At 35.0% G+C, this 12769-nt stretch overlaps 1 protein-coding gene across 3 annotated transcripts in view; it reads right to left on the reverse strand.

Moving 5' to 3' along the window:
- Positions 1-12769, reverse strand: part of rab6a (RAB6A, member RAS oncogene family) — an 82890-nt gene that overhangs the window by 13727 nt on the left and 56394 nt on the right. For 2 of the 3 annotated variants that reach the window (XM_039744267.1, XM_039744268.1), the window contains exons 5-6: positions 9880-9991; positions 6067-6160 (exon numbers count right to left, since the gene is read on the reverse strand). In XM_039744267.1, the coding sequence (XP_039600201.1) occupies positions 6067-6160; positions 9880-9991 (206 nt within the window). Of the gene's footprint in view, positions 1-5773; positions 5868-6066; positions 6161-9879; positions 9992-12769 lie in introns of all 3 variants that reach the window. The other variant, XM_039744269.1, reaches the window with a different exon arrangement.

A 12769-nucleotide genomic window follows, 5' to 3' on the forward strand; every position in this document is an offset into this window, starting at 1 on the left:
AAAGCAAGCAGAGTTGTGTGTAGTACTCTATGCAGGAGTAACCTCAAAAAGCCACTGTAGTTCAGAAAATAATTCTGTCACTCCCCCATCAACAACAAGAAACCTAATTCTGAAAGTTCAATTTAAGATGTATAGTTCAGAGCCTCTGATATTGAAAACAATACATTAACAATCCTTCAACTGGTGCTTCAGTGAATTGATAAATTTGCAATTGACATGTGTGTTATCTGAAGCAAACGGCACATTAACCTGTTCAATACTTATACACTTGAAGTTTGATACCAAATTCAGCATGGCCCATCAGTTAACATGATCATCCATTTTGTTGGACTGTAACTTCTTGTGAAATGTTTCTTCATCAATAGCAACTTACAGTAAATTAAAAGTAGGTTTACAGTTGTTTGTATGGAAAAAGACAAGTTATGATTGCTACACTGTTGCACACTTTAATAATAATAATAAGTTAAATAAGGAGAGAAATACAAATTAATACAATAATTAATAAGTAAAAAATACTAGAATAAACTTTGTGTTTCATATACTCATAACTGTAACCTTACTTTACCCACCCCTGTATATTTTTCTGTTGTTTCTATTTTCTCAACCAGCACTGACTTAAAATAGTGTTTTTCCATAGCATCAGAGGTACAATACATGCATTTACATATTCCACATGTGACACATTTAGAATTCTTGTGATCAGTCAATGTGCAGAAACTGCTTATAAACACTTCAAAACAATATATACTAATAATGTCTATCAAAAACACTTAAAGTCCATAAATTGTCAGACTTTAAACAATCCATTATAGAAATTAAAGTCATGGAAGTCATGGAGGAAGAGGAGGTACTGTATGTGGGGTTATTCTAGTGTTTCAACAGCAGCTCTAGCTATGCTGCTGCTCTGGAATGGAGTTTGGCTAGACACACTGCACAGCAAGGATGACAGAGGTCTTGACAACGAATCAAGCTTTTTCCTGTCAAAACGCTGCTGTGCCTTTCCTTCAGCTCACAATACTTTTATCCTTTTATATTTTCATCCATGTTATGGAAATAAAACATTTTGTTACAGTATTCACAATATGCCCTAAATGTGTTATGTTTTCCTGAAACCATTCATTTAAATTTTCATTTTTCATTTTCTAGCCAATTTAAGTTATGAAGCACTTGCTCAGCATGATTTTAACACTTAGCTTATGCTAATAGTCCAAGCTCATGCTTGTAAAGGAAAATTGCACTGCATGTTGGTTATTAGACAGTCCTTTTCAACAATTATGCAGCACAAGTTTTACAGACCAAATTTTAAATATTTTTTCTGGCTAAGATTAATTATCCAGATAATAAACAATTATAATTAACTTTTTTACCAATAGTGTAATTTTCAAGGATATTCCAGGAATGGACTTTACAATATATATTTCCATGACTTTTCAGGTTTTCAACACCTGTATGTATCCGGTTATCAAAATTCTATTTTTTTTATCACTCCTAAATGAGCCACTAAGCTGTGAAATTATCGAGGATATTTCCGTTTACTGTACAACAACTATTGAAAGCAGTCTATAATGCAGTTTGTCACTATAGTGGAATAGCTTATGACAGATGGAACCAATTTTTCTAAAACTTCTTTGAAGTTTTACTTATCAGAAATACAGTTTCGTTATTTTCAGAGAACGAATGCAAAAAGACTCATTCATTGTCCCCCAGCAGTTTCCTCACTTAATGTAAATTTGACAAATACGACCTTACTAGTATAGTGGATTCAACAATCAATCTTATATGACACATCTAGATAAAAATAGACTCATGTGGCTTGTCATGTTCCATGTTTTGCTAATTTGAAAAAGTGAGTGGTTTGATTTAAAATGTGCTACGTTGTATGTTAACATATCTAGATGTAAATACCAGGGAGTAAAAGCTAAAACCCTGACCTCTCAATTCATATAAATTTTTCAATTTCATACGCAAATGTCTTCAGTGCACAGCAAAAACAAATTTAATTGGCCTTGCTGTTCCGATACTTTTGGAGCAGACTGTATAAAATTAACAGAATATTGATATATGCAAATAATATTTATGTATGCGTATATATACACACACATACATAATATACAGTATAGACATATAGACAAAAAACACAAACACCACAAATCATAAACTTTTCCTCTCCTATAGAAAAAGGAACTTAATTTTTCAGTTCTGTCTCTTGGCTTTGACAGAACTTTCCTCTCTTACAGGAAAATGCACACAACATAAGAATCCTAAATTTTAAGTTCATAAGGTTACTATGGGTAAGATCCCTGGCTGGTTATAAAGTTTCTATCACTGTCAAGTGATGTTCATGGCGCAGTGGTAGTGCTGCTGCTTTGCAGTAAGGAGACTGTGAAAGATTGTGGATTCGCTTCCCGGTTCCTCCATGTGTGGAAAGCGCTTTGAGTACTGAGAAAAGTGCTATATAAAAGTAATGAATTATTATTATTATTTCCTCACAGCAGCTAAGTCTTTGCCCTGGATCAGGGACCACCGCCCCCCACTACACAGAATTATCTATCCCAATGGGTTTGTGTGCAAGTGTGCGCATGTCAGAGTGCATGTATGTGTGAGGTGCTGCTTTGCCCTTTCCTTCTGGATTTAGTTTGAGAAATTTATAATAGCCAGAATGTATCCTTCACAGGACTATTACCATCAGTTACAGTTAACACCAATATCCCAGTACATTAGCTGGCTTTATCCTATTAAATGGCAGTTAATAGTTCTCAGAAATAAAGTAAAGTATACTTATGGTTTGAGGTAAGTGATGCTTGGTTCTTTTCCAAGTTGGCTTTCTTCATACATCCATCCATTTTCCAACCCGCTGAATCCAAACACAGGGTCACGGGGGTCTGCTGGAGCCAATCCCAGCCAACACAGGGCACAAGGCAGGAACCAATCCTGGGCAGGGTGCCAACCCACTGCAGGACTTTCTTCATACACATGGAAGAATTTTTCAGCATACTTTCTTTTCTTTGTTCTTCTTCGCCTTAAGTTGCACCTTCTGTTTGCAGCTGTGTTACAGTCTTTTCTTCGAGGGTTTTACACAAAGTCTCCTCAGATGCTGGCAAAGTTATATCCGCTCAGTCAACTGGTGATCAGTCAGTGACTATCAATAGCAAGGTGAATGCATGGTTTACATGAGGTCTCTCCCACTTGCTCCTGTCTTGACTATCCCTCAGCAAGAATGGACTAATGGCAACCTCATCCAAACTCCTACACATGTTATGAACTCACCGTGTCAGCTATGGGTTCTGGCTATGGACAACCAAATAACAGCAAGGTCAAGCTCTAGTGATATGAGAGAACAGTAATTAGTTAGAGCGTAATAATAGTTTGTATAGAGAGGAATAGTAATTGTGTCTTTGGCTTCTGGGTGCACATAATCCCATCCTCTTGGTTGACCACTGGTGCAAAGTTCTGTCCATCAATGTTACTCATCCTGGATTTATGGTACTTTGCTCAGAAGAGTCAGAACTGTTATGTACCTTAGAGAGAGGTGACCCTGGTTATTACATGGTCTGGAACTGATCATCTGATCAGATAAGGCTGCAGATGCTTCATTCCAAAGTCAAACAGACTCTTAGCTGACAATAAGAATGTCTGGCAAAAGTTTTCTAGCCAGGACTCACATTCCAGCCTGGTAAAAGGAATAATGCCAGTCTGTCCTACATATGCAAAAACACCACAATATTGCATAGCGCATGTACAACAAAATTATGTTAAAATCAGTGTGAAATAAAACAAGTAACTGCTTCTTTACAACAGAATTTTAGTTTTTGGCTTTAATTTTTTTTTTTTGTTTTAAATGTTTGTTTATATTTAAGTAGTTAGTGACATTTAAGCTGACAGTCCTAGTAGAAATATTCTTTGTTGTGAACAAATCTATTTTGATAGGATCAAATTATGTATAAGAGTATTAAGCAAATTAAATTTTATGACAAAGCAATAGCTCAAATCAGGTTTATTTTGTTTATATTTTCAATTCATTCAATTTATATTTATTTTGAATAATACATAATACGATGACATTATTTGCATTGTTATAAATTTCACAAATTGTAGTATCACTCTATCTATCCATAGTGGTGTCTTTATAAAACATCAATTATTAAATAAATTACTAAGAAACGTAACTATTACCAAGTAACTCCCCTTTCTTCATTTCATGCTTTAGTGTTTTTAATGTTACATAGTAATTACATGAACATTTTGCAGGTTTTTAAATATAACACCAAAGAAATGTATAGAGGTAATGACCTACAACTCAATGTCTACTTACAGAATTTGTTCATGTTTAATAGGTCCTACCTTTAATCATAATGAGATAGCAAAGTTATGATGATTTAATAATTAAATTGAACTGCTTGCAAGTCTATTCTAAACTAAAAACAGAGTTTTTTGTCTACTTGGTCATTAACAAACATATTGTAACCAAAAACAGAATGTTTAACGATTCAAGTGTGCTCAATATTTCTATGGTTTTATTATATTTACTGGCTGTGTTAAGGCTACCTTTCCCTTGCAGCATTTTTGCCCAGAAAAATAACTATTCGTGCCAAGATTTATATGAGCAAAAAACAGCAGAGGTTAGACAGCAATTAACCTTTTCATGTTACTTGGGGGCTTCGCTCTCCAAAAATGCCTGCACTATGTGCCAACCACTATGTGTCTCTGCCATATGTGGATTTCACTTTCACCAAACAACAAATCTTTTAATTCTTGCAAATACACCTCTTCATTGGGAGGAAACACTACTTTTCCCTGATAGCAAAACAAATTAGACGATCTACAAGTCTCCGACTTAAAGTTTAAATCCAAACAATACATTCGATCTCTTTTCGCTGTTCCATTATTTCAGAGTAACAATTTCCGTGTGTTTGCGCTAAAGCGATCTTTACTATAATTTTTTTTGAGTCTTTCGAATTTTAGTACTTTCATTATCTCTAACCTGCTCTGCATGTGTATCATGCCAACGTTTTGGAACCTCTTTACGATGTTCTACTTTGTCATCTACTCTTTCTCTTTTATTTCCGTCCCCGGGCGTGGTTAACTCTCTTAGCACAAAGTCTCATATTGCGAGACTTGAAAGTGTCTCTCTGAAAAAGTCACGTCTTGTCTCATCCCAGGATTTTTTTATATAAGAGAGACAATGTTTCTATCTTCCAGGAAAGGGGCTACTTTGTCCAACAAATGAAACAAACCATTTATCACTAATTGTGCATTCTAGTGAGCTGTAGGATGGCAGCACTATCCCAAACCTGTAAATCCACACTCAACTGAAAATCTATGTTACGCAATTTACCTACTGGATTAAAACCCAACCAGAAGAAACATTTATTATATATACACATGTTCATTAACAGAAAATTACTGTGTATATGTACACTCTCAATATAAACAATCTTTATATTTTCAGATTTTTACTGTAATTTCTTGGTACAATATAACTTGTTAAAGTAAACATTTAAATAAAAATGAAGCATTCCAATAATACAAGTTTATAAGCCATTCTAATAGGCAATCCCCACCTCCAAATCGCACACACCAAGAAGTCAGAAACAAAAATTTTAATTTAACTAACTCAAGCACCACAAAATGCATAAAGAAATCATCTCCACAAAAAAAACAAAAAAAAAAACACCACACTATAAATTATATAATCTGAATGGATATTAAAGGTGTTAACGTTGCACAGTGACAGAATAAGCCTCAGTCAATACACTAAAACACCATGCACTACCTGTTTAACATTGTAGCCTGTCTTTGCACTTGTTTCAATAAAGAGAACATTCAGCTCTTTGGCTCTTTGCTCTCCTTCTTCAGTAGTTATTTGCCTGTACAGATTGCAAGACAACAAACAAAAGGACTTTTAAAAAGTAAAATTTAAAGCGCACCATGCAATCTGTTTGCTGCCTGGAATAATCTTTTTAAGGCTGGTTTTTAAGCAATTGGTAATGGTCTAAAATGCACAATGAAAGACCAGCATAGCAGCAAACATATTACACAGTGCTCTTGGGTCTTAAAATCACTCACCTGTTTAACATTGTATCCTGCTTTAGCACTAGTTTCAATAAACATTACATTCAGCTCTTTAGCCTTCCTCTCTCCTTCCTCGATTGATACTTGCCTGTAGTAAATGAAGAGTTTAAAAGTGCAATACTGACAGAAAGATGTGTCAACAATCCGAAAAAATGTTTTATTAGTATACTGGTATAGATGAAACTACAGTTCATACTTAAAATCAACATCACCAAAACATACTTATCAGAACTTAAAGACTTCTTTTACAGGTAGTATTCTTTAAGCCTTTATAATTTACAGAAGCATCAAAAGATATTTCTTGGACTATACAACTTTACAGTTAATAAACAAAATATCAATTTAAAAAAAAGTGTGAAAATCTCAAAATTTCCCATTATACTTAAATACAGTGCATCTGGAAAGTATTCACAGCGCATCACTTTTTCCACATTTTGTTATGTTACAGCCTTATTCCAAAAAGGATTAAATGTATTTTTTTGATATCTTGGCTGTGTGCTTAGGGTCGTTGTCCTGCTGAAAGATGAACCGTCTTCCCAGTCTGAGGTCAAGAGCGCTCTGGAGCAGGTTTTCATTCAGGATGTCTCTGTACATTGCTGCAGTCATCTTTCCCTTTATCCTGACTAGTCTCCCAGTTCCTGCCGCTGAGAAACATCCCCACAGCATGATGCTGCCACCACCATGCTTCACCATGCTTCACTGTAAGGATGGTATTGGCCTGGTGATGAGCGGTGCCTGGTTTCCTCCAAACGTGACTCCTGGCATTCACACCAAAGAGTTCAATCTTTGTCTCATCAGACCAGAGAATTTTGTTTCTCATAGTCTGAGAGTCCTTCAGGTGCCTTTTGGCAAACTCCAGACGGGCTGCCATGTGCCTTTTACTAAGGAGTGGCTTCCGTCTGGCCACTCTACCATACAGGCCTGATTGGTAGATTGCTGCAGAGATGGTTGTCCTCCTGGAAGGTTCTCCTCTCTCCACAGAGGACCTCTGGAGCTCTGACAGAGTGACCATCGGGTTCTTGGTCACCTCCCTGACTAAGGCCCTTCTCCCCTGATCGCTCAGTTTAGATGGCCGGTCAGGTCTAGGAAGAGTCTGGTGGTTTCGAACTACTTCTACTTACGGATGATGGAGGCCACTGTGCTCATTGGGACCTTCAAAGCAGCAGAAATTTTTCTGTAACCTTCCCCAGATTTGTGCCTCGAGACAATCCTGTCTCGGAGGTCTGCAGACAATTCCTTTGACTTCATGCTTGGTTTGTGCTCTGACATGAATTGTCAACTGTGGGACCTTATATAGACAGGTGTGTGCCTTTCCAAATCATGTCTAATTAACTGAATTTACCACAGGTGGACTCAAATTAAGTTGCACAAACATCTCAAGGATGATCAGGGGAAACATGATGCACCTGAGCTCAATTTTGAGCTTCATGGCAAAGGCTGTGAATACTTATGTACATGTGATTTCTCAATTTTTTTTATTTTTAATAAATTTGCAAAAATCTCAAGTAAAGTTTTTTCACATTGTTATTATGGGGTGTTGTGTGTAGAATAGAAAAATTAATTTAATCCATTTTGGAATAAGGCTGTAACATAACAGAATGTGGAAAAAGTGATGCGCTGTGAATACTTTCCAGATGCACTGTAGTTCTATATAGAAGTAGTATCTTCTACTATACCAATGTTGAACTATGGTGAAATCACCTACAGCTGCACCAATTCTCCCATGTAGGAAGTCCTAATCCCACATTATTTAACACAAACAGTGTCACATTCTCTCTCTCTCTCTCTCTCTCTCTCTCTGGGTGAGCAAGTCTTTAAATCAGAACATTGCTGATGTGCAACATCAAATTCTGCAACAGTGTTATTTATCACCACAGTATTATAAATTATTATCCTAAACATTTCTTGCTAAAGATATTCTTTTGGAATGTATAACTAACAGAAAAAGGGGATTATTATGAACAAAATATCAGATATAAAAATAAGTGTTTTCATAAAACTTCACTTGTTGACCAATATTGTTGGAAATTTATATCCTCACTTAAGCACATATTTTATTTTTGAGGCTAAGTATTACTGGTGGTGGCAGTAATATTAATAAATTACACTGAATTGTTGCCCATATTAAAATGTTAAGATCTTTTCCTGTCCCAGTGACTCATTCACGGAAAGCATTAATCATAACATTAAGAAAAAAAAAATTACTCCACCAAGAGTTAAGTATATTTTGAGACTTAATATAATGCTGTATAATGATGGTAAATACAATAAAGTAAAAAATTTGGTAGTGAAGGCTCTTATGTTTTTATGTAATCAAGAACTAATTTGTTCAGTATCTATAAGACAAAGACAGACAGCAGGGGGGAGGACTAAGACTCCAAATTTCTTATGTGGCAATCAAAAATTCTATTATTGTGAAGAGGTTACATTACTTTAAAATGTATTATGTTATTTAAATTGACAGCCTAGAATTTGTGTAAAAGAAATACACAGCAACTTTGTTGTAGAGTAAATATCTTTTAAAGGGAAAATGAGTAAATTGCTATCTATACATTAAAATAAATATGGCCCTACCTCCCCCTTGCTAAGATTCATGTCTGTTTCTCTAAATCTCTCTTTATAAAATGTTCACATTAACAGCATTTAAATTTTGCTTATTTCAGAAGAGTTTATCTGATTGGTAAGGGCTTTGTTTTTATTTTTAATTTGGAAGTATATAATAATAATAAAAATAATAACAAAAATATGTAATGTATCATGAATAATAATAATAAATGTTATTTATATAGCAACTTTCCCATGCTTAAGGCACTCCTATCTTTCCAGAAAACTAAATCTGAAGGGATAAGACATTGATAAAATGATTAAAAAATTGAATATAATGGACCTCAAAAAAGTCAGTTTCGTGATACAGGAATTACTTAAGTCTTTCAAGGCGGATGTCGACTTATAACATATATTAGTGTCTTCACACAGCTGCCAGCCGCAACATGAACTCACTCAGCAATATGATCAGCTGGGGACCGATAAACTGATGCTGGTACATCACTGTCATTTTTGATATCCAGATTATTTGCATCAAAATGGATGTACGATAAATCAGAGCCCAATTTAACAATAATACACAGAACATTGTCTATGGAGTATTTTGCTTTGCACATAAACTTCACTCTTTACGAGATACAACATTAGGTCCGATGGCTGGTGCCTGCGTGAAGACTGCTCCAGTGGCCAGAAGCTGCTCTGCTGTGTACTACTTCTGGCAGCCGAAAAAACATCCAGCCCTCAAAGACTTAATATCAAGAAAAAAACTTTTGAACCAGAACAGAAGCAGAGGCCGATTTGCAATAGTTAACATTAACTTGTAAATAAATGTTAACACTAGGAAAATTAAAATGAAGTTGTGAAAACATTTACATTTTTTTTGTAATATTAAATTTAAATAAAGTATTAATTGATGTTATGCAGTAAAGTAATTGATTCAATTTGAAAACTATAAATAATTAAAAAATTACAACATTGCAGTATTGCTTTGCTAAAATACTAAATTTTCCAATAGGATTATGTTTACAAAGCACTAAAGAGTAATTCTGCACAATAAATAGATTTTAATATGGAATTCAGTAAAACTGGAATTTCATATTAATGCTTTTACTTTTTACTTTACATACATTGTTAACAACTGGGAACTGTTGATTTTGTGCACCAAAGGGAAGCAAATCAATTATTTGAAGATGGTGGTGACAAATTACTATAACCAACTGCCTCTGAAGCAGCATTTTTGAACAATAAACATTTCAAACACACCTTTTATCTGCAAGATCTGTTTTGTTTCCCACCAACATGATGATTACATCACCTCCTCTCTCTGTTCTCACATCATCAATCCATTTTGTTGTTTGTTGGAAAGAGTTTACATCTGAAGGAAAACAAAATTGATGTTAAAATGGCTGGTTTAATAACATGATCAGCAATTATGGTTTCAATTTAATTTTAAATAAAACACTTTAAGCTGCAATACTAATATTTTTGACAATATCTTGCATTGAAAGGGTGAAGGCATGTAACCATTCACTTGTTAATCTTTTAAATGATTTGAAATGCTCAGATATAAATGACTTTAATACAAACTATTAATAAATCACTGAATGCGCACCAAGTATTCCTACCTATAAAAGAAGTCAAATAAAACAAAAACTACCTGTAACCAAAATTACCAATAGAAGTTCAATATACAGTGGAACCTCGGGTCATGACCGTAATTTGTTCCAAAACTTTGGTCGAAACCCGATTTGGTCGTGACCCGAAGTAATTTCCCCCATAAGATTGTATGTAAATACAATTAATCCGTTCTGGACCGTACGAGCTATATGTAAATATGTTTTTTTTAAGATTTTTAAGCACAAAAATAGTTAATTATACCATAGAATGCACAGTATAATAGTAAACTAAATGTAAAAACATTGAGTAAACACTGAGAAAACCTTGAAGAGAGAAAACGAACCTTGCAGTCTCTTTAAAAACAAGCCAGGTGCATTCTTTAACTGTCTTCTCATGCTCGTTCTCTCGCTGCACAGGGGATGCACAGGGAGAGACTGAACATATGCGGAAATCATCAGCGTATACGAAGGGAAGGGAAACTGGCTTGTTCGTCACCGGAGTGTGTGGTCGTGAACAGATGCAAAAGTTTGCCGAACTTTTTGGTTGTAACCCAATTTGTACATGGTCCGAGACATTCATGACCCAAGGTTCCACTGCACAATAAATTAATTGTATATTTGTTAAGTCCAAAAAAATGAAAACAAATTGAGTGGGTGAATGGTAGTGAGAGCGAACACAGTAAGACGCCTGTTACTGTACAAAAGTCAGATATTTACCATTCTTTTTTTACAAATATTTACTTTCTTTTGTTTCATTTGAAAGAATGTCTAGCAATGAAGAAGAAAAACAATATGAAATAAAGAAAAGTGAAAATGCAAAGGGAAATGGTTTACACAAGCATAAAATAAAGAGTGTATTTTGTTGGCCCTATGCCATCACCAAAGAGATGCAACTACAGTAAATGTTCTTTATAAAAAATATTCTGTAATAAATTGACTGTTTAATTTTCTTTATTTCCCATGTTATATAATCCATCTAGTTTCCAAACCTGTTTATTCTGAAGATTATATATATACTAGCAGAATACCCGCGCTTCGCAGCGGAGAAGTAGTGTGTTAAAGAAGCAATGAAAAAGAAAAGGAAAAACATTTTGAAAATAATGTAACCTGATTGTCAATGTAATTGTTTTGTCACTGTTGTGAGTGATGAGTGTTGTTGTCATACATATATATATATATATATTTACATATATATATATATTTACACACACACAAACATATATATATATATATATATATACATATCTATACATATACACATATATACATACATATATATCTACATATATACACACACATACATACCTACACACACATATATAAACATATATATACATACATATCTACATATATACACACACAGCTATTTCGTATCAGTGCAATACGCTGTTTGTTAAAACGGTTGACTCCCGCTCTTGCGTGCAATAACAAATCAAATCATTCAGTTGTCTTTGCTCATATGTCATTTTAGAGTTGGACGCCTGGCATCTTTTTTTGGCCACACGTTCGTTTCTGTTTGGTGTGAGGTTCTGTGTTGTGGAGATTCTCAGGATGGATTGCAGGTGCTCATCAGTGAGGCTCCTGTGTGCTGTTTTGTTAGTCTTTATCACTGAGAAGAGCTTCTCACACAGATATGTGCTACCAAACATGCACAAGGTTCGAGCCGCATGTAGACGGACTTTTTTTGTTCTTCAAAGTCACCAAAGCGCCGTGCAAACTCAGTGCGCAATAACTCTAGCTTCGCAATAACTTGCAGCATCATAAGGTAGACTTGATTAACACGGTAAGTGTTCGGCAAGGCAGCTGAAGCGCTGCATTATGGGATCTGTAGTTTATTGTGTTACCAGCGCTTCATATACCCGGGCCATTAATAACAATAATACAGTATATAAAATGATCTCGGGCGGATATAATTACACGCCGGGCCGGATGTGGCCCTTGCCTTGAGTTTGACACATATGGACTAAATAGAACTTGAAAAGATATATTTTTTCAAATGTGATCGCGCTAATTCAGATAGAGTTGACGCAAGACTACAGCCTGCATGCCTCAATGAGTCATTCTCCCTCGCTCTTACTTTTTACCGTTCATCTAATGAATACACTGAGTATGGCTTTACCAAAACAATCATTGATGGCGAATAAAGTATCCATTATTCGAGTATGTAGATCGGGATATATATATACATATATATATACCCACGTATCGCAGCGGAGAAGAAGTGTGTTAAAAAGCTAGAAAAGAAAAGGGAACATTTAAAAATAACGTAACATGACTGTCAATATACAGTATTTGTTTTGTGAGTGTTACTGAGTGTTGCTGTCATCAAGGATTTGATTATCATTATTTCTTTCAATCAGGTTCGTATTTGTAGGATGTGTTGTGTTCAAGTTACATTCCGTGTTTGTCAATCGTTGTAAAGATGACAGGTTTCATTCATCGATTCGTTTCTTACTGCATCAATAAACAGCTCGTCTTCTTCTTTATCTGAGACCTGACACACTGCATGCACGGGTTTTTTACACTGTCTTCCTTTA

The sequence above is a fragment of the Polypterus senegalus genome, chromosome 2 (assembly GCF_016835505.1).
Source record: "Polypterus senegalus isolate Bchr_013 chromosome 2, ASM1683550v1, whole genome shotgun sequence".
In the NCBI taxonomy this organism is placed as follows: Eukaryota; Metazoa; Chordata; class Cladistia; order Polypteriformes; family Polypteridae; genus Polypterus; species Polypterus senegalus.